Source organism: Hordeum vulgare, chromosome 7H (genome assembly GCF_904849725.1).
Source record: "Hordeum vulgare subsp. vulgare chromosome 7H, MorexV3_pseudomolecules_assembly, whole genome shotgun sequence".
NCBI classification, from domain to species: Eukaryota; Viridiplantae; Streptophyta; class Magnoliopsida; order Poales; family Poaceae; genus Hordeum; species Hordeum vulgare.
In genome coordinates this window covers 160,201,529-160,224,541 of record NC_058524.1, presented here as the reverse complement: position 1 = coordinate 160,224,541, position 23,013 = coordinate 160,201,529, and the positions used below count along the sequence as shown (strand labels likewise).

General features: G+C 42.5%; 2 protein-coding genes across 2 annotated transcripts; one reads left to right on the top strand and one right to left on the bottom strand.

Annotated features, from left to right (window-relative positions):
- Window positions 1-17,525: 17,525 nt before the first annotated feature.
- Window positions 17,526-19,066, top strand: LOC123408917. The gene is made up of 2 exons (XM_045101941.1): window positions 17,526-18,607; window positions 18,778-19,066. The coding sequence occupies exon 1, from the start codon at window positions 17,882-17,884 to the stop codon at window positions 18,581-18,583; it is 702 nt and encodes a 233-aa protein (XP_044957876.1). The 5' UTR covers window positions 17,526-17,881; the 3' UTR covers window positions 18,584-18,607; window positions 18,778-19,066.
- A 2,343-nt stretch (window positions 19,067-21,409) lies between these two features.
- Window positions 21,410-22,380, bottom strand: LOC123408918 (nuclear transcription factor Y subunit C-6-like). Its single transcript, XM_045101942.1, has one exon. It carries the CDS (start codon window positions 22,255-22,257, stop codon window positions 21,658-21,660), a length of 600 nt encoding a protein of 199 aa, XP_044957877.1. The 5' UTR covers window positions 22,258-22,380; the 3' UTR covers window positions 21,410-21,657.
- Window positions 22,381-23,013: the final 633 nt, after the last annotated feature.

Here is a 23,013-nt window from a genome sequence, read left to right as displayed (position 1 = left end):
TTAGGGTTTCTAAGTGCATCTTCGGAGAGACCGAGTCACACTTCGGTGAAACCAAAACAGTGTCACCAAGTCTCTTCTATTGTCTTTGTTGCCTTGGAAATTCCAAAACCTAAAACTCGCTGGAATCGAATTTCATATTGTGAATACCTAAAACTAACTTTTTGCGTTCAAACTTGCAAAAACAATCTGAATTTTGTGATGCTAATCTATTCCACTCCTCCATATCTACTTCACGGGTTCAGTGCTCAACATGTCTGAGTCAAATGACAGCCATAATCATCACAGAGAGCATACTTTGGATCTTGATGCACACACTAGTCCTGAGGAGATCTTTGTTGACCTAGCTACTCCTAGCTCTCATGACTTGCCCAAGGCAGCCACCGGGGCTAGGAGAAAAACTCAGATGAGGAGGATGAAGATTTTGTTCCAGAGAAGGTCACTTCTAAGAAACAACCAGAGAAGAAGGAAATGACAGTAGCAAGAAAGGTTCTTGGATGAGTTGCTGCCAAGAGAGGCTTGTCTCTATCTTCAAAGCAACCAGGTGGATCAGGGAGGACCAAATCTATGTCTAATAAGCGAGCAAGGAGGGTCGGGAAGAGAAAAATTCATGTGGTTGGGAGGACAACCTCCATGTTCAAAGGCACATGTGAGGATGAATACGAGGAAGAAGATGAAGTTCTAGGTGCAAACCCTCCTCCTTCCAAGCAGAGCAAGCTCAAGGCTGATGCTATGCCTAGAAAACCACCCACCAAGGCCAAGAAAGACCTCAAGCCCAAGAAAACCACTAGAGGCATTGCAGCTGCAGAGAAGAACAAGGGTTCAACCGCCAAGGATGATGATGCTGATGAGGACATTGTTGTGTTGAGAAAACTTAGGCCCCACCTTACAGAGCATAACGATGATCACCATGTTGTCACGAACATGAAGGAGTGGAAGGAGCAAGGGCTGAGGAAACGGAGAGCCAATGATCCATAAGATGTCAGAAGGAGAACTTTTGTGGAAACTCGTTTTCATACCAAGGAGCAAAAGGATTCTATGAGAATATATTGCTTGATAAAAACCCAGTTGTGAGTGCCATGAGGTACGTTGTTTGGAAGTACATCAAGTCCAATGAGGACTATTTCCCCCATGTTGAGGAGAAATTTAAGATGTTGGACATTGATGAGTTCATAGGCAAGGAAATGACTGCATGGAATGATGAGCTCATCATGCAATTCTACTCCACTACTCATTTCTATCTAGATGGAAGGATAGTGTGGATGACAGAAGGCACCAGATATCAGTCAAATGTTGTTGAGTGGGCTACCATCTTAGGAGTCCCAAAGGTGCAGGATGGAGACTTGTATGTATACTAAGAATCCAAGATGAACCACAACTCCATGGCTGATATGTACAATGTTATTCCCCACAAGTATGTGAAGACTCACAAGTTTAGCTCAATGTATTTTCCGCAAGCAGGATTGACTACCTCCAACACCATATTGAGGCACACGTTGATGCCCAAATCAAGAGATGATAAGATGATTCGTGGATACTCAATTAACATGTTGCATCATGTGGAGAGCCACACCAGGATCTAGGTGATGGATCTCATTGTTGAGATCATTAAGTGGACTGCTGCCGATCAAAAGAGATCGTGTGGATGTGATCCATACATTCACATGCTCATCAACTCCAAGATTGGAAAGAGCCTCTATCTACTTGATTGACAACACCTGCCCGTCCAACCAGAATTTGATGATAATGTCGTGGTGATGAATTCATCTCATCCCACTTCAGCTACTGCACAGGCAATGATTAGAGGAGAGGTAGTGGCAGAAGCATCTAGAGCCGCTAGTGCTCCAGTTCTAAAGATGAAGAGTGGTCAAATGTCCTATCTAGTCAATACTATCCAAGGCATGGATAATAACATCAAAACACTACTCCTAAACCAGAAGATCCTTGAGAGGTAGTGGAGACAAAGTTTCATGATCTTGACAACAAGGTGATTGAGTTTACCATCACCATCAACACTTTGAAGCAAGAGGTAGATGCAGTGCATATGCCCAGCTCATATGATGATGATAGCCCCAGATTACTTGTCCCATACTCAGTTCAGGACTCAGGCTAGATCTGTTACTGTGGATGCCCAAGAGTAGAGACCTTTAGTGTCTGCACCTGCTGTAACTTCTATCGTTCCTCCTTTAGCACCTCCTGTGTCCACTCCACCAGCCAAGAGGACTTCTACAGAAGCATTTGTCGATGCTCTCATATCGACATCTTCCACAACTACCGAAGCAACTTCATCGCCCCATGGAGGAGATCATGCCCATAGTGAAGTTTAGCTCTATACTTTTGAGATTTTTGGTAACTTGTTGCCAAAGAGGAGGAATTCTATAGATCATAGGGCTTCCAAAGAGAGAGATTGTTGCATTTTGGTTGCTTCTCTTGTCTTTGCAAACATTTTTCATATCATTTGTTCATATTAAACTTCGTTGTGTTTGATTATATGCTTTCTGATTGATGTTACTATTTCCTATCCTTGTGATATTCATATGATGATCATTCACTCATACTTGGTGTTATGTACATTATAATTCATTCATATGATTTATGCCCACCACCAATATGTATGTGGCATGGAAGAGTGAACCATGATCCTAATCTATTGTGCATTTGCATTCAAACGCAAATTAAAATACTGCACAAATTTAGGGGGAGATCTTTCTTATCACATACTCCCTCCGTTCCTAAATATAAGGTGTATTAGTTTTTTAAAAAGTCAAACCATGTCTATGTTTGACCAACATTATAGTAAATATATAATGATTTACAATACCAAATATATAAAATATAAAAATATATTTCATGATGAATCTAGTGATACCGATTTGGTATTCTAGACCTTGATATTTTGGTGTACAAAATGAGACAAAGTTAGACAAGTTTGACTTTTTGAAAAATAATACACCTTATATTTACGAACACGGGGAGTACTTCCCAATGCGACCATGCTATACATTGATTACATTATATGTCAAAGCTTTGATTTATATGTTGTCATCAATTACCAAAAAGGGGATATTGAAAGAACAAATTCTCCCTAAGTGGTTTTGGTAATTAACAACAACATACATTTTATTAGACTAATGAATACATCAAGTATATTTCAAGAAAAGTTCAATTAGTGGATTGGCTAGGATTGTGAGGAGATCCCCTAGATGCATGGAACATCAATTTATAAAAGCTTCAAGACTCTACATTTTATATTCATGTGAGAAATCACATTTGAGTCCATAATAGGCCAATACTATTAAAAGGGGATGAGGTATCTATGATGATATGGTTTCTCAAAGTTCTTAGAGATTAGCCACCAAAAGTCTCAACATTTCACCCACAAAATATTTGTCCAAAACCCTAAAGTCAAATTCGGTGCCACCAACTTTCTATATATCGGCCACACCAAGTTATCCTTAGACATAACCCAACCCAAACCCTAGAAACTCGGTGCAACCGAGATTCGCTTCGGTACAACCGAAATGTAGTGACCAACCTTCTGTTGTGCATTTGCTAAAAGTTGGAATTTCCAAGTTTTACAAATCGGTGCCACCTAAGTGAGGATCTACCTGGTCCAACCGAATCGGTCTCACCGAGATCTTGTATATCGGTCTCACTAAAACGCCAAAAGTTAGTATATTTTGTACTAGTCGGTGCAACCAAGTTTGTACTCTGGTTCCACCAAGTTGGGCAATAATGTTGTAACGGTTGGATTTTTGGAGATAGCTATATATACCCCTCCACCACCCTCTCATTCGTAGAGAGAGCACTCAGAACAAGAAAACACTTCCACCATTCATTCTCTGAGAGAGAAAAACCTACTCATGTATTGAGATCAAGATCTTCCACTCCAACCATATGAATCCTGATTTCTAGCCTCCCCAAGTTGCTTTCCACCTAATCAACAGAGAGGGAGATCCAATCTCGGAGGGGCTCAAGCCCCTCCACCTCCATGGAGGCCATGGACCAAAGGGGGAACTCTCCTCCCATGTAAGGGAAACCAAGGAATAATAACAAGGATGGGGGCTCACTCCCCTTGTCTCCCGGTGGCGCCAAAGTGTCGTCGGGGAAAGTAGCATGATGACGATCTACATCGACAATCTTGCCGCCATCAATGACAACTTTATCCCCCTCTATACAGCGGTGTAACACCTCTCTTCCTGTTGTAACTCTCTACTTAAACATGGTGCTCAACACTACATACTATTTCCCAATGATATGTGGTTATCCTATGATGTTTAAGTACATCCGTTTTATCCTACGGGTTAATTGTGATCTGATGTTATAGATATGAGTTGCGTCACTACAAGAAATACACTCGTTAACGACAAAAATTTGTGACAGCGGTTTAATTGGTCATAGATCCATGACCAAAATTCGCAAATTAGTCATGGAGGTTGTGGAAGGGTCCAAACCCTATAATCTTTTGACCATTCATGGTTAAAAGGTCGTTACCTGAACGCATAGAATGTTCATAAAGATGTGAATGGTGCATGATAGCTTATTTTAGTTTCATCTTGACCAAAATATATCGTCATAGAAACTAGATGAGGGTGAGTGGATGACAACTCATTAATTTTGTCTACGTGGCGTGCCTAGTTGTCAATCATCAAAGAACTAGATGAGGGTGACTCGATGACAACTCAGCAATTTTATATACATGGCGTTTCTAGCTAGTAATTTTAAGTAATAACCACTAAAAACTAAAAGTAATTCAACAATTTTGTATATATGGCGTTTCTAGCTGATAATTTTTAGAAATAACCACTAAGAAATAATAACCACTAAAAAATAAAAGTGATTCAACAATTTTGTATATATGGCGTTTCTAGCTGATAATTTTCAGAAATAACCATTAAAAAGTAAAAATACATGGCGTTTCTAGCTAGTAATTTTAAGTAATAACCACTAAAAACTAAAACTGATTCAACAATTTTGTATATATGGCGTTTCTAGCTGATAATTTTTAGAAATAACCACTAAAAAATAAAAGTGATTCAGCAATTTTGTATATATGGCGTTTCTAGCTCATAATTTTCAGAAATAACCATTAAAAAGTAAAACTGATAAAAATAGGTTCCAATGGGATTCGAACCAAAGACCACATGCTCTGTTCAACAGCCACCTACCAGTTGGACATGCGTTGCTCGACCCGGCGCTATCTAGTGCGCCATCCCTTCTACGTCCACCACAAGCGGTGCCTGGACGAGGCTCCACCTCATCGTGATGTCTCGCTCGCCGTCATCTCGTCAGCCCGTTGAGACGCCATGGGCTCGTCGGGACTCGGCGACACGGTCCGCTCGACGCGTAGACGGGGCGCGGTGCTCGACGAGTCACGACGACTCGTTGTAACTTCGGTGTCGGGATTCGCTCATGTCGAGCGACACCCACTCCGGGCGTGATACCCGACGCACCCTCCACCGTCGAGTCCTTCGGCAACACCATCATGCTAGGACTCGTGACGTTCGTTGCTCGACCCGGCGCTATCTAGTGCGCCATCCCTTCTACCTCCACCACAAGCGGTGCCTGGACGAGGCACCGCCTCATCTTGATGTCTCGCTCGCCGTCATCTCGTCGGCCCGTTGAGACGCTATGGGCTCGTCGGGACTCTGTTGCAGCAAAATCATCTCGTCGTCGTCACCGGTCTCACCTCCACCATGATGATTGTAGCAAAAAAATTGCCGGTAGTTTTTCTCATTTTTAGGGATATAGTTTCGCATTTGAATTTTATGAGTTTTGATTGAACGGACTTGTATTCGTAGATTAAAAAAATAGGCCAATTGGCAGTGTCCAAATAATATGTGCAACGATTTTTAGCTCTCAATATTTTCCCGCCACATCTAAAATATTTCACGCTCCACACATGAGGGCATTTTCGTCACCTCAGAACACAGCCACACACACACCAATAGTCCACACCACAAGATATGAGGGCATTTTCGTCACCTCAGAACACAGCCACACACACACCAACAGCCACCCCGCGCCATACTGCTGCTCCCGACTAAACATTTTTCCCCAAATCGCGAAACCCTACCCTACCCTGCCCTCCCCTCGAACCCTAGCCGCCCCTTCCCTCTCGTGGAGCGCGAGCAGCGGCTGGTCCGGACACCAGCGGGGCGGCGCGAGCAGCGGCCGGTCCAGCCACTGGCGGGGCGGCACAAGCAGCGGCCGGTCCAGCCACCAACCACCGGCGGGGCGACGCGAGGAGCAGCAGGTCCGGCCACCAACCACCGGCGGGGCGACGCGAGCAGCAGCAGCACACTTCACCACCACATCTCTCTCTGCACCACCACACCTCACCACCGATTCTCACTGTATTTGTTATGTTGTGGTGTAGGTTGCAGAAGCGGGGAGATGGCGGTGAGAGGAACATTGTTGTGCCGTTCTGTGTCTATGTGTGTGTGCGCGCACATAAGAAAGAGAAAGAGAGAAACATTGTTGTGTCGTTCTGTGTCTATGTGTGTTGTGTCGTTCTGCTGCTTGTTGTTTTCTTAAGGGCAAAACAATTGTTACTTATTTTCTTATATAGTGAAAAGTATCAAATACCCTAACAATTTATTTTTGAAGAATGAATGTATATTTATAGGATCATAATTAACTGAACTGAGTATTGCAAGTTCAGAGACAAGTAGTGAGTGCTTGTGTTTCTGCAAATATATCTAGTGGCTGGTAAAACGGACACATAACTATGATGGTTCAGAGACTTAAATTAATTGTGTTTCTGCAAATATAATTAACTGAACCGAGTATTGCAGGTTGCAGCTATTGTGTTTCTTCTTAGTTTTTAGCATGTTGCTTCTTATGAATTTATATTCCAGTACTATGATTTATTGGTTGATGACAAGTAGTGAAGTGCTTGTGTCTAGATAAGTAGTGAAGTCACAGTGTGACTGATGTTGAGTATTGCAGGCTGCAACTTGTGTGTTTCTGTGTGTGAGAGTGTGACTGATGTTGATGACAAGTAGTGAAGTGCTTGTGTCTAGATACTATAATATGTGCAACTTGAGTTCTTATCTACATTTCAAAGCATCCGTCCACTTTATTTTTTTAACTCGTAATTGTTATGTTGCTCCCTAGGCCATCAACTCGTCAAGCAAGCAAGGCAAGTAAAACCGGCAACTCAGCATCACCAAGCTGACTAGCACAGATCCAACTCCCTTGAGATCCACTATGACAAAGATGACAAAGAGCAAAAGACTCGCAGGTATACAATTTGTTTGTTGAGTGTGTTGTTTGGTTTTCTATGGACGTGACTTGTGCTTTGTATAGTTTCATGCCTGATTTGTACTCTATGCAAAGTAACTAAAATAAAATAAATACATAGTAGGACAACTTGCTTGAATCACATGTAGAGAATAAATTAGCTTGTTGGATTAGTAGTCAGTTTGCTTTTAAATTGCTGCTACATGGCCAAGTGCTAGTGAGATTAAAATGATGACTCCATCATACTTTTCTTTTGCTCGGGTGTAGCACTATTGAATTTATGACAGCGGCTGCTCTAAGTACTATTAGAATACATGGACCGATGCTTGGTGTCATCCGTTGCCTGCTCCAGCCCCTAAACCCGTTATCTGTCCATTTACATCCTCACTTCTCAACCTGGTTGTTACATCCTCACTTCTCAACCTGGTTGTTACATCCTATTGATATAAGTACTTGCTGTCATGTCTTTGCTAAAATATTTAATTGAATATCGATATCCTGGTTGTAGTTGAGTTACTATATTCAACTAGCAGGGTGACCCGCGCATTTACTATATTCAACTAGTAGGGTGACCCGCGCATTTGCGCGGCTAGAATTTCAATATTTTTCTAAATTTGCTGATTTTCTCTACCTATGTTTTGCTTTTCATCCCTTGCTAGCTATATCGTACATAAAAATTTATAGCTAAAATTTTTATCTTTATAAAAGATGATTAAACCATGCTACATGTATTTCCCACAAACCAATATGTCCCACCATGCCAAACCAAGTAGTTGGTACTAATCTCTAGCTTTCATTGCTGCACCTTTCCTCATCCATTTTCATTATCTTTGCACCAAATACAATTTTGAATTTTTTACCAAGAAAATATAAGCATAGATGGCTTGAAAGCATAAAATGTTATATGTACATCGCTAGCCTCATTAGTTGAATCCAACATGTGTTTTCCATTAGTCCAACGTCGTATATCGACATACCCGTATATATGCTTCCCTGTCTTCTCATCATAAGATTGATTCAGTGTTAATTTACGAATTTGATGAATGATGGGGAAATTGCAAAAGTATTCTCTCACTCGGGCTTGGCGGAACTGGTCAGTTCATATAGAAACTGAGTTGTATCCTATTTATGGAGTTGAACGTTCTCTGTGGCTAATATGTCTAAGATTTCACAATCCTTTTATTATTGTTATTCATCCTTTAGATTGAATGTGAATGCATGAGGTTATGCATGTATACGGAGGCTGGCCAGTTGACAGATTTAAGTGTGTGTGTTTAGTTGACAGATTTGAGCTCTTTTTTATTTTTTGATCTTTGTTTATTCTAAATCTTAAAGAATAAGAAACTCACAAAATGTTGTGATTGCTGGGCTCTCGATGTCCACGGGAGCGAGCAACATATCCTCAGTCTTTCATTGTTCGCTCATATACATGCATGTTTCATTTTCACATCCATTATCGTGCATGCATTGCGTTCTCCCGTTGTTAATTTAAACATGTGGGATGTACCTATTTGACTTCGTAACGGAGTCTTGCTGATGCCCGTTTGGTGTGCATGTTGTATGACACCCACGACGGCCGATGGTGCATGTGTCAAGGTCCTCGAGGACCATCGTGTTGGCTTCAAACATGATTTTTAAAGTAGGTCTCAGCTGCATGTAATTAGTACATAGCTCGTACGTGTCAAGCTTGATACTTTTTTTAGAATCCAGCCTGATATATCACAATTTTAAAATAGGTTTCAGTTGCATGTAATTAGTACATAGCTCGTACGCGTCAAGCCTGATATTTTTCTTAGAATCCAGCCTGATATATCACGTTGTGGCTGATGAAAACGCTTTTTTGGCCAACGTGACACATGTACGCTAGACTACGGATTTAATGAATACCCACCGTTAAAATATCTATGTTTTACAATGTCAAATCTTCATCGTTCCTTTTCTATCGTCTTAATAATATAATTGATAGTACAGAATTATGTAGCGAGTCCGTGCATGCTTTAAATAAGAGGATGCCCTTCTCTTTTTTATTTTCAAATCACTTTGGTTGTATTCTTGACTTCAGTATTGGCTGAAATATGGTAAAAGTATCATGAGCAATTTGTAGGCTTCTTTATTAGTAATATTCATGGCTGAATATATTGATGGGCTTAGTACTCCGCTCATGTGTACATATTTCTTTAAATGTCAGGCTGATATAGAAAGTGCTATGGAACAAGAGGTGCTAGAAAGTGAAGAACCAAATAGTGCTGCTGCTGTTGTTGCTGACATTCTCACTAAAGAATGTCCCTCCAGCAGATTCTTTCAAAATGTTGGGCTCGAGTCAACCTCCAAGAAGAAATTTAACAGATCTGCGTCTGCTTTGGATGCTCATGTACAAGAACTAGAGTACAAGCTTGAGAAGGAGAGGCAAGCCGCTGAGTTGATGCGGGAGGAGCTTGTTGAGGCCAAGAAGAAATCAGAGGAGGCCGATGCTGCACGTGCCGCGGAATATCAGTTGTTGTTGAAAAGAGTTGAGGATACCGATGCCAGGGCTAAAGCAAGTGATGCTAAATTTGCTCGCCTCATAGATCTGTTCGAAGGTAAAATAGCTTAGAATGGTCTGTTTGATGTTGGCCTGAGGCAAGTGATGCTAGGTAATTTTGATGCTTTGCTGTTTGGACCTGGTATTTCTTTATGTTGGCCTGGGGTTGGATGTGTGGTTTGATGATGTTGGCCTGGGTTGGACCTGGTAATTTTGATGGCCTGGGGTTGGACCTGGTAATTTTGATGGCCTGGGGTTGGACCTGGTAACTTTGATATTGGCCTGGGGTTGGATGTGTGGTTTGATGATGTTGCACTGGTTGGTACTATTGGGACAAAGTTGATGAAATCCTATGTTGTTTGTGTTATTTTGAGATCATGTGGTGTAATGAAAATGATGTGTTATTTTAGAATTATATTACTGTTATCATTATATTCTCATGTGCTTTTGGCTGATAACGAATAAGGGTGGACTGGACCCTTTTGAGGCCCATTTAGCTTTTGTTAACACAAATAATGGGCTGAATAAAAGGGCTGGCTCAATTAATAATGGAATGAATAATTGGGTTGCACATTGCCTTGGCCCAACAATAATATTAACATGCTGATTCGTTGGGCTTGGCCCATCCTTCTGGCCCAAAAGTAGATCATGCTGAATTATTGGGCTGACCCATGGTTCTGGCCCAAAAGAAAATTGGTTAAATTATTGGGCGTGGTCCATTAAAAAATAGATATTGACCGATCCTACGTGGCGTCCACATCATTGATTTTACCACGTCATCACACATGCCACGTCGATATTGCCACGTTGGCTTGGCCACATGAGATCCTATGTGTTTTAGACTCATTAGTATTGACCATAATTTTGGTCATAGATGTTATGACCAAAATTTTGGTCAAGGACAACCTTGACCAAAATTATATAAAAGGTCATGTTTGTTCATTCTTGACGGACAACTATTGACGTTGTAAATTTGGTCAAAAAAGGTCAATAAACGATAACAATGACGAATCAATGACCAATATAGGGAGTCATAATTGACCTTATTTCTTGTAGTGCGTGTTGATATGGTTCTATCCTAAGGTGTCGTCTATGATGCGCACACGCGAAGGATACACGCTGGAGGGTTTGCAATATGTTCATAATTAGCTTATAGTGGTTGGCGAGAGTGACAGAAACTTACACCCGAGTAAGGGAATTGTGCGCGTATGGGATTAAAGAGGACTTGATGTTGAATGCTATGGTTGGGTTTACTATTAGCGTATGCCTCTCACTCATTGCACATAATAAATATCTATCATGTTATATTCAATTGCCTAAGGACAATATTTCTCTTGCGTTAAACAAAAAGCTTTCTACTAAACAGCCCCTAAATTTTATTTACTTGCTCTTTATTTTTCCACAAAATAGTTTCATACTTGTTCTAGGTAAAGTAAGTGTTTGCGTGCGTAGAGTTGTATCGGTAGTCGATAGAACTTGAGAGAATATTAATTCTACCTTTAGATACTCATTGGTTCGACACTCTTACTTATCGAAAAAGGCTACAAATGATCACCTACACTTGTGGGTTATCAGTCGTCGTCGCCTATTCGATTTTGATCGTCGATTCGACTTGGTGATTCGTCGAAGTTGCGGCTACTGTGATGTAGTCGACGGTGTAGCCGTGGACGCGTTGGCTCTTTTGCTAGCTATGACCCGCCGCCGGAGCTAGGGAGGCACCACGCGATGCCGCCCACCTGCACGTGTAGCCGCCTCGCTGTGATCTTTGTTCTCTTGCAGCTTTGCGATCATCTGTAGGCTCCGCCCTCACCAGCCGCCGCTCATGAACTGTCTATCCCACCGCCAGACGATCGCTAATCTGCAAGGGAACAACGATCACAGCGAGGCGGCTACACGTGCAGGTGAGCGGTGTCACGGTACCATGCAACAGATGCACTAAGAGCTATAAGTGTATGAAAGCTCAATATGAAAACTAAGTGGGTGTGCATCAAACTCTATAATGAAAAATTCCCACTACCATATGAAAGTGATAAAACAAGAGACTCTCTATATGAAGAACATGGTGCCACTTTGAGGCACAAGTGTGGAATTAGCATGCCCCTTCTCTCCTTTCTCTCATTTCATTTCTCTTTTTTCTCCCTTTTTTCTTTCTCTTTTTTATCCTTTTTTTATTTCTCTTTCTTTTTCTATTTTCTTTCTTTTTTCTTTTTGCCCGAAGTCTCATCCCGACTTGTGGGGGAATCATAGTCTCCATCATCCTTTCCTCATTGGGACAATACTCTAATAATGAATAATGATGATCATCACGCTTCTATTTACTTACAACTCGATACCTAGAACAAAGTATGACTCTATATTAATGCCTCTGGCAGTGTACGAGGATGTGTAATGATCTAGTGTAGCACGGTCATCAAAAACGGACAAGCCATGGAAATATCATGCTAGCTATCTTACGCTCATGCAAAGAAATATGACAGTGAATGCTCAAGTCATCAAAACTGAAGCGATGGAAGTTGCATGCCAATATATCTCGAAATGGCTATGGAAATGCCATAATAGGTAGGTATGGTGGCTATTTTGAGGAAGATATAATAAGGCTATATCATATCACGGGGTTTGGATGCACCTGTGAAGTTTGCATCGTCTCTCGAGATGAGAAAGGGCAATGCATGGTACCGTGGAGGCTAGAAAATTGCGGAAAGGTAAGAGTGCGTATATTCCATGGATTCACATTAGTAATAAAGAACTCACAACTTATTGCAAGATTTTATTAGCTCTCTCAAAGCAAAGCACTACTCGCATGCCCCTAGGGAGAAGGTTGGAAGGAGTTAACCATCGCGCGACTCCGATTATAACAACACAAAGGATTTCAATCAAGAATAAATTATACTCCAACTTCATCGCATAACAAGAGACTATACGTGCATGCTTCGGGAATCACAAATCTTAACATCAATATTCTTACTAATCTACAACCATCAACTAGTGCACCCACATATTACTATCTTAATGTCGCAAAACTATTGCAGGGGATCAAACATATCGTACTCAGTGATCTACAAGTTTTATGTAGGATTTTATGACTAACCATGTAAATGACGAATTCCTTTTGACTCTCTAAATAGGTATAAGTTAAGCATGAGAATTTAACTCTTTCTACAAAATACCACTCTCTAATAAATATAAGTGAAGCAAAAGAGCATTCTACAAATAATGGTTTTCTATATGTAGAGAAACAGGCAATCCAAACTTCAAATGATATAAGTGAACCACATGAAGCATTCTATAAAGCCATACTCAAAAGATATAAGTGAAGTGCAATGAGCATTCTATAAATCAACCATGTACTATGTCATACCATCATGTGCATAAAATAAAAGTGAAAACTAAACACAAAAGACGCTCCAAGATTTTAGCATATCGCGTTAAATAAATGAAGACGAAAACATACCCGTACTTGTTGAAGAAAGATGGGATGCCTTCTGGGGCATCTCCAAGCTTAGGCGCTTGAGTCTCCTTGGATATTTACTTGGGGTTCCTTGTGCATCCCCAAGCTTGAACTCTTGCCTCTCCTCCATCTCCTCATATCGAGACCTCCTCGAACTTCGAACATTTCATCCACACAAAACTTAACAGAAAACTCGTGAGATACGTTAGTATAATAATGCAAATTACTACCTTAAGTACTGTTGCAAACCCATTCATATATATATATATATATATATATATATATATATATATTTGCATTATAGCTACTGTAATATAACTTCTCAGTGGCTTATACCATCGATAGTTTCATCAAAACGAGCAAAACCATACATCAAAAACATAATCTCTCAAAAATAGGACAGTGTGAAGTAATATGAACATTGACCATACTTATATAACTTAAAAAATTCTGAAACATTTGGAATAAATATAAAAATTTCATATCATTACTGTGTAAAAAATTTAAAAAACTTTCGACGTTCCAGTAAAAAATGTAAATTCACGCACTACAACCAAAGTTTCTGTTTTTGCACCGCACATACCAACAAGTAGTCTAATCATCCTAAAGGTAAATCTTGGCACATTAGTTTTATAATGCAATGGTATTTATACAAGGGGATAATTATTTTTGTTGAAAAGTTTCTGTAATCAAGATTCATAATGTTTCCATGGCATGAGCAAAGTTCAAGGCTACCCCCACTTCAACGGTGCCCGTCCTTCTCACTTTCACTTTTCTTTTCGAAAACGTTTTAAGTTTGAAACTTTATTTTTGTTTTTAAACCTTTTCAAAACATACAACAGAAATAAATAACTCTCTAAAACTTCTGGGTTGTCTCCCTAGCATCGCTTTCTTTAAATCCATTAAGCTAGGCATAAAGTGCTCAAGTAATGGATCCACCCGACTCGCAAGGTATATCAAAGCCAATTTTAATTAACAATGATTTGTAATGAAGTAGTGAGCACAAAGTGATATATATCATGTGTAAACAAAGTCTAACTCTCTTCTTATGCATTAGCATGTCATAAAAGAACAATTCATTCACACAAAGTAAAGGCCAATACATAGCATAAGTGGTTTCTTGCAATTTTATCGTATTGGAAACATAGAGACGTGAAGATTTGGTTCCTCTCTCATAATAATTGCAATTAGCATCAGCAAGACATGCATATTATATTCATCAAAATCATCATGTGAAGTGGTAAAACGCAACCCATCAATATAATCCTTAATAAGTGCAAACTTCTCCGATATAGTGTAGTTGGGAGAATTCATACATATAATAGGAATATCATGTGTGGGTGCAATAGAAACAATTTCATGATTAACATAAGGAACTACAAAAAGTTCATCTTCATAAATATAATTCATATTGGCATCATGGCCACAATCATAGCAAGCATCAAGTTCATCGAAAAGGGATATTTCAAATGAATCCAAGGGATCATAGCAATCATCATAGCATTCATCCTTCGGAATGTGCGAAGGGAAATTAAACAATGTATGAGTTGAAGAGTTACTCTCATTAGAAGGTGCGCACGGGTAGCTAATCCGCTCTTCCTCCTTTTGTTCTTCGCTCTCCTCCTCATCTTTTTCATCTAATGATCTCACAGTTTCAGAAATTTCTTCTTTCGTAGATTCCTGCAAAATATTAATCTCTTCCAAGGCAACCGTCACTATTTCAATAAATTCATTAATATCAGCATTGTATTCATAATTATCATAGCAATGTTTAAGCATGGCAAAATTTTCAGATTTGTAAGGAACGTCATCATACTTTTCAAGCAAACAACCAATTTCATAAGCACCTTTAAAAGCAAAAAATTATTCTATTATGTCCACATCAAAGTAATCATATATACATTTAGCATAAGAAGCCAAGGTTTTATTATCATTAAATTCACATTGAAAGGGAAGGTGTAGACCCTTAATATTGGAGCAACAAGTATAATCACATCTCAAACATGCATCCCAAGCAAACCAATGCAAAATTCTAATTTGATCCAATAAGTGTTTCCTTTTTGAGATAAGCGATAATCCCTAAAGTATTCACGTTGATCCAACGCTTACTCCCATTATCAAGTTGAATGAGGCTTTCTCAGGATTATCAAAGTAGTGTTTATTTTTTCCACAAAACGAGCATCAAGCGTTTTAGGAGGTTCCTCATCTCCATAAGTAGCAAGTACACAAAAAAAATTGGGTATTTCGTATTCCATATCCATAACTAAAGATAAAGAACAACTTAGAACAGAAAATAAAAACTACTTAGTGATAAAGCAAACAAGCACACACGAGAATATTCACCCCATGCTACTGCTCCCCGACAACGGTGCCAGAAAAGGATCTTGATAACCCACAAGTGTACGGGGTCGTTTGTAGCCTTTTTTGATAAGTAAGAGTGTCGAACGCAACGAGGAGCTAAAGGTAGAATTAATATTCTCTCAAGTTCTATCGACCACCGATACGACTCTACACGTGTAAACGCTTACTTTACCTAAAACAAGTATGAAACTATTTTGCGAAAAAATGAAGAGCAAGTAAATAAAAGTTAGGGGTTGTTTAGTAGAAAGCTTTTTGTGTAACGCAAGAAAAAGATTGTCCATAGGCAATTGAATATAACATGATTGATACTTATTATGTGCAATGAGGGAGAGGCATACGCTAATACACTTTTCATATTTGGATCATATGCACTTATGATTGGACCTCTAGCAAGCATCCGCAACTACTAGAAATCATTAAGGTAAACCCAACCATAGCATTAAACATCAAGTCCTCTTCACTCCCATACACACAAAACTCCCTTACTCGGGTGTAAGTTTCTGTCACTCTCGCCACCCACTATAAGCGAATTATGAACATATTGCAAACCTTACGGTGTGTATCATTCACGTGTGCGCATCACATAAGGCACCTTAGGATATCACCATATCAACACGCAACTCATATCAATAACATCATATCACAATTAACCCGTAGGACAAAATGGATCTACTCAAACATCATAGGATAGCCACATATCATTGGGAAATAGTATGTAGTGTTGATCACCATGTTTAGGTAGAGAGTTAAAGCGGGAAAAGAGGTGTTACACCGCTGCATAGAAGGGGGGAGTTGGCGTTGACAGCGGCAAGATTGTTGATGTAGATCGTTGTCGCGCTCCTTGCCCCATCGGCACTCCCTCGCCACCGGGAGAGAGGGTGAGAGAGCCCCCTCCTCCTTCTTCTTCCTTGGACTCCCCCTAGATGGGAGGAGAGTTTCCCCTCTGGTCCATGGCCTCCATGGCAGCGGAGGGGCAGGAGCCCCTCCGAGATTGGATCTCCCTCTTTTTTCTCTTCTGTTTCGCGTTCCTGTTTTCTGGCCCTTCACCATTATTTTAAATTTACGGAGATCCGTGCTGAAATTTTGAGGAGATTTTTATCCATAAATTATCTTTCTTGCGTCCGAAGAAGAGCCTCGGCCGACTTAAGGGGTGCCCACGAGACACCACCCCGCGCCAGGGGGGGCAGGCGCTCTCTGGTGTCTAGTGGAGGCCATGTGCCTCCTTTTGCGTTGATTCCTCCTCCCAAAAATGACATATATTCCAAAATAATTCTCCATAAATTTTTATCGCGTTCGGACTTTGTTTGATATGGATATTATACGAAACAAAAAACATGCAACAAATAGGAACTGGCACTTGGCACTGGATCAATATGTTAGTCCAATAAATCATATAAAATGTTGCCAAAAATATGTAAAAGTTGTATAATATTGACATGGAACAATAAAAAATTATAGACACGACAGAGACGTATCAGCGACTGTCGCTGCGACGACGAGGCACACGATAGGGATAGGCGAGCAGGGTCGCGGTGGGTCGAAGATGGACGGGCGGGCGGTGGCGGCGGCAATTTTAGGTAAAAATCATGGGAGGCGAAGGCGGGCGAGGGCCGAGAGCAAAATGAAGGCAATTGGCACGCGACCGACTGTTTTATATCTCGTGGAGGTGAAGATACAAATTTGCATCTTCACGTGTCGTGTTTTACATCTCTTGGGGGAGGTGATGTATATTTTTGCATCTACATCATTTGTTGAAGGTGAGGTTTTGGGCCGGAAGATGTGTAAATTAGTTATTTTTGCATCTACATAATTTATTGAAGATGCTCTAAGACGAGTCATGGCTCATGCAGGCTTTTAGATAAACCAAGAAAGGCCGATGTGCTTTTGGGGCAGTTTTTCAATTTTACTTAATAATCATGGATGATTTTTTTAATCTTTTAAACATTTTTTATCTGATTTTTTTAGAGTTTTTTTGAGTAATCATAGATGGGTTTCCTTTTTGAGAAAGAGTAATCGTAGATGATTAGAAAAAAAATTTAGGGGAATTACGTAGATGGTTAGATGAAACATGTGAAAGGGCAACCACCGTGAGGCCCAGCGAAAATTCGACCGTTGCGTGCCTCACTAAAGCACTCGACCGTTAGACGCGCACGTCCCCTTCCCTTCCTTCCTTCCTTCCTTAAGCCGCGCGAGCGCGACCACCCAACACCGGATCATCACGCTTCTACTCCCCCCTTTCCATTTCCGCCTCCCGGTCGAGTCCGATCTGACATCAACTCAGAACCTTCCAATTCAGAACGAACCTTCCAATGGCGGCAGAGCCCACCAAAAGCGACGCCCACGTCGTGGAGATCCCGGTCACCGGCGACGGAGCGGGCGCGTTCCCCTGCAAGGCGGCGGCGGCGGCGGCGGCGTCGGGGCACCACCCGCTGGGCGAGATCGCCGACAGCGGGGGCCACCTGCTTCTGCTCAAGCTGTGGCAGCGGGAGGAGTCCCGCCTCAACCGCCGCGCGTGCGCGCTCGAGGCGGTCATGGACGCGGCGCGCCGGGACGCCTTCTACCTCTGCGCGGCCTTCCTCGCCCTCCACGGCCTCTCCCTCGCGCTCCTCTTCGCCGCCTCCGTCGCGGGCGGCTCCTCCGCCGCGCTCCCGTCCCGCGCCTGCAGGAGGTGGTGGGCGCCGTCTTCCCTCTCGCTGGCCGCCTCCCTCGCGCTCGCCGCCGCCGTGCAGCTCCGCGTCTGCGCCTACTGGCGCGCCGCGCGGCGGCTGCGGCGGGAGCGCGGCGACGCCCGGGCCCTCGCGCGGTGCGTGCAGGAGCTGCGCTTGAAGGGCGCGTCCTTCGACCTGTCCAAGGAGCCGCAGTGCGGGGTGACGAGGACCAATTGCGCCAGCGTCGAGGGCGCGGGGGCGTGGGGCCCGCTCCGGTGGTGCTACCGGAACGTCGTCACCGCCTGCCTCCTCGCCGTCGCCGCCGTGGCCTTACCCTCCGGCAAGCTCATCCTGTGCGCCTAGGACACAAACCGATCTGAGTTTTCGGTGAGTTGAATCTACCTCTTGTTTACTCTCTCTGGATCAGATCTTCTTAAAATTCATGACCAATTCCCATGGCCAGCCGGTAGCAGCAAGCAAAGATTTGTTATGACTGAAACTTTCGGCGCTTGAAATTTATTCCGATCCATGACGAAATTCTGCTCCTCTAATTGTAGGATCACAGGCTTCCTGGTGAGTTGATTCGGAGGAAGCGAGAGGGAGGAGGGAAACCCAAGTGTTATTTGCATAGGACATAAACAGAACACTGCTTGTGCTCCGATGGTCAGAGAATTCCCAGCATTTTTTTCTCCGCCCAGAGATGTTGAAAGGGCGTAGTACTCTTTGTAACGATCGGAAGCTTCTTTGTATGATCCTCGTAGCAGCAACTCAAAAATGAAATTCTCATACGGTTTATTCTGATTTCATGCTTACAATGGCAAATTTATGGAGTGCTGTGGCTATTGAGATTCTCCTTGTGCTCTTCAGCTACGGTTTTGATTTTGGTTAACCTTGATGTTTCCTCAACTTCAAGAACAAATGGTCAGAACTTATCTGTGAAATTGACCTGCCTGCAAATGTACTAACTATTCTAACGTGAGACCGGCTAAAGGTAACCCAACTTCCCCTGAAATCCTGTTGTTTTGACAGCTCCAAAAATATGAAAAATTGTTGGAAGATCTGTGCACTCGTCGTTGTCGTTGTTCTATTGGCAAAGCTTGTTCTCACCGTGATTGCGTCATTACACTATTATGATTGTCCGCTTTTTCAGGTCGTTCTGAGTCCAGTGGGTGAAAACCACACAAACCAAATTCAGGGTGGATGGTAGAAAACAGAAAACGTTATTCATTGATGAATTTGTTCTTTTACATATCTGCAAAATGAGTATGCACTGGACCTTCAACTTTTCTTTACTTCAAACACCCTGAAATCATAGTGAGCTGATTCGGACAAAACCAGAGAACAGAAGCCTTGTTTGCATAGTGATCACTGTTTCTCTACTTGTGCTCCGATGATTAGAGATAATTCACATTATTCTTTGTCAAAAATGAGATGTTGAAAGGGTTCAAAGCTCGTGGCTCTTTGTAACGGCTCAAAGCTTCTTTGCATGATTCATCAGTAGTAGCTGCAACTCAAAATGAAATGCTAATTTGGCCATTCCACAACTAGTATGAAAAGGGTGTCCATTTTTAGGGCCCTTTTACTTGTTCAGTTCTTCAACAGTTGTTTTCACTACCCGAAAAGAAGAAACAGTCATTTCCATTTAGGCATATCAAACTTCAAGAACAAATCATCAGATTGATGCAATCCTCTTGTTCAAGCATGTTAACCTCAAGAACAAATAGTCAGATTGATGCTCTCCTTGTTCTTGGAAGTGTTGTTTCTTATAGTAGTTAGATTGAATCTCTGTGCAAAAAATTAAAATTTGCAAATGTAATCAGTTTTCCAAGGCAAAGACTGAAAGAGCCTTTGGTAAATAAATCCGTGACACACAATACTCCATGCAATCCAACTCCAAAATTCTGATTTCAGCATATATTTTCCAAGCAAAAGCATGCAAGCGTCAATTAATCCACAACAGAACAAATATGATGCACAGCAAAATTGAATTGTGTTTGGCAAACAATCATTTCCCAAAGTTCATTGCTCCCTTCGATCCATATTAATTGTACATCCCCTTGTAGTAATATGGATCAGAGGGAGTACATATCTATATATCCTAGGCCACCCCATATCATCCGAATTTATTTTCAAAGATGCAGCACTTGAAGCGGTAGGAGCATACACAGAGGAGAGGACAGAGCACCAGTGCAGATAGCCAATCAGTAGCATCACAACAACATACACATCCTCCTTTGCCAGTTAATCGGCCCATCTGAAATTTCAGCCTTTTATCAGATGTCAGATCGATTAATCTGCCGGCCCAGTTAATTGGCCACATAGGGGTTATTCTATTTGGTCAGGTGCACTTTAGTGATCTAAACGCTCTTATATTTCTTTACAGAGGGAATAGTAGTTAACTGGGCTGTTAACTTAAATGTCACTGCAGGGCTGCAGCACAACAAGTCCAATTTACAGTCGCTGGATACCATGCGGAACCCAACATAATAATAATGTACTCCCTCCGTCCCAAAATAACTGTCTTAAGCTTAGTACAATTTTGTATTAAAGCGAGTACAAAGTTGAGCCACTTATTTTGGGACGGAGGGAGTATAAGAGAATGAACAGGCAAAGCTATTTGGTATATAAAATATATATTTTTCTAGTTTCAGAAAAGTAAGTAGGTAGCTGGTCAGTTGTTCATAACTAATCCATCTTTAACCAAAGTGTCCAGAGGAATCAGAACCTCAAAGAGAATAAAGTAAAGTATTTATAGTTAAACCAAAGAAAATGTCAAGAGTTTGCATTGCAAATTCCCCTATCCTATGATGCGTTACAGGTTTTGCAAATAACATCAAGAATCACATTAAACTACTCCGTACGGCCATACGTTATCGGAGGCAGTCACATATGCAAGACTTAAAATTTACATCATACATGTAACAGTGATACGCCTTTGGTAGGATACACTTACCAAAGAAGCATGTATCTCTCTAGAAAAACATGTATTTGAATTATCTGAATATATAGCAAAAAAGGTTGTAGCAATTGAACATGCAGATAAAAGCTAAAAGTTATATGAACAATTGGCCCACAGTTGTTGTAATATTTGATTGTGCAACCTAAAATTTCCTAAAACAGAACGGGGTCATAGTTTACACGGAATATACATCAAACCATTTCACTGCAAATTACGATGAACAAAAGTAATCAGAGAAATGGCACGAGATAAATTATCTTATCAGTTAGACATGCATGAGCATCATTCGGCCTGCCTCGATCAGAAGAACCTAGCCCGATTCTTCTTGGATCGAATCACTCATAACAGAGAGGAGGCCCCTCAAATGATGACAACATCTTAAATTATTCAGCGGTGGACAAACAAACATAGGAGAGCACTAAATCAACAGCACAATCTTAAGATGCAACTTAAATCCGCTGTAAAAATAGTGTAGACATTACTGCTGCGGGACGTAGTAGTAGCCCATGTCGGCGGCAGGCATGCCGGCGGCGGGGTGGGGCATGCCCGCGGCGACGGCGGCCTCGGCGTCCTTGGCCTCGTCCCGCGGCACGATGTCCACCAGGAAGTCGAAGACCTCGGTGCGGGCGATGGCGGCGGCGATGTCAGACTTCTGCAGCGTGCGGCGCTTGTTCTCCTCGGCGTGCGCCCAGCCGCGGTGGGTGAGCTCGAGGATGAACATCTCGCAGGCGCGGGCGAAGACGACGGGCGCCTCGGCGGCGATCATGCGGACGTCCTCGTCGGCCTTCATGATCTTCTTGATGCGGGCGAGGGGCAGGTTGTGGTTCTTGAAGTCCGTGGTGGCCTCGATCTCGCGGTACTGCTCCGCCCAGAAGACCTGCAGCTGCTGCTGCTGCTGCGCGGCGGTCTGCTGCGACGCGGCGGCGACGGCGGCCGGGGGCGGCTGGGGCGCGTAGAGCGCCGGCGCGTGCGGGTAGCCGGGGGGCGGTGCGGGAGGGTAGACGGCGGCCGGAGGGTACCCGACGGGAGCGCCCAGCACGGGGCCCGGCGGCGGAGGGGTGGTGGATTTGGGCTCCATTTCAGCTAGGGTTTCGGGGAGGAGGAGGAGGGGGCGGGGGATTGGGGGAAGAGAGTGGTGGTGGTGGTGGTGTGGAGTGACCCTCGATTGGCCTGTTGTTTTGCTGTTGCGGAGGAATGGGAAGCTTTGTCGATCCGGGGCCGGGGGTAGGGGATTTATTAGAGCTTGCTTTCCGGTTTAATTTCGAGATTATGACCGTGTGTGCGTGGCGGGCTAACCACTTAGTACCATTTCCATGGACTGGTGTCGTGGCGTGGCGTCTAGTGCAGGGTTAAATATCTGGCGTCAACATCGCATTAACGCTGACTAAGGTGACAGCGAGCGGCACCTAGCAGATACCTTCGGGTCTAAACGTTGGTTATTTAGTCTATCTTCACACTGATTAAGATTTCAATGGGTGACACCTAGGATATCTAACTGATTGAGTCGATTTAGAGTAGAAAAACTTTTATTTTAAACCGACTGATTTCCCGCAAACTCAAGCCTTCCCACGAACCGTGTCATCGCGACAGATCGGACGCGCTGCGTGTCGCGCGCGACGCGAGCAGGCCGACTTGCTACTATCGAGTAGGCGTGTCTCGTCCCTTTCTCACTCATCCCCCCTCCCCCCCTCCCGCGCCCCCGACAATCCATTTGATGCAACGGTCTTCCCGGCTACAAGGTGAGCAGAAGCGTGGGCGGCATCTCACAGCATGGGTGACGACGCTTCACGACAGAAGTAAGTTTTCAGGCCTTTTATTCCCTCCGATTTTCATT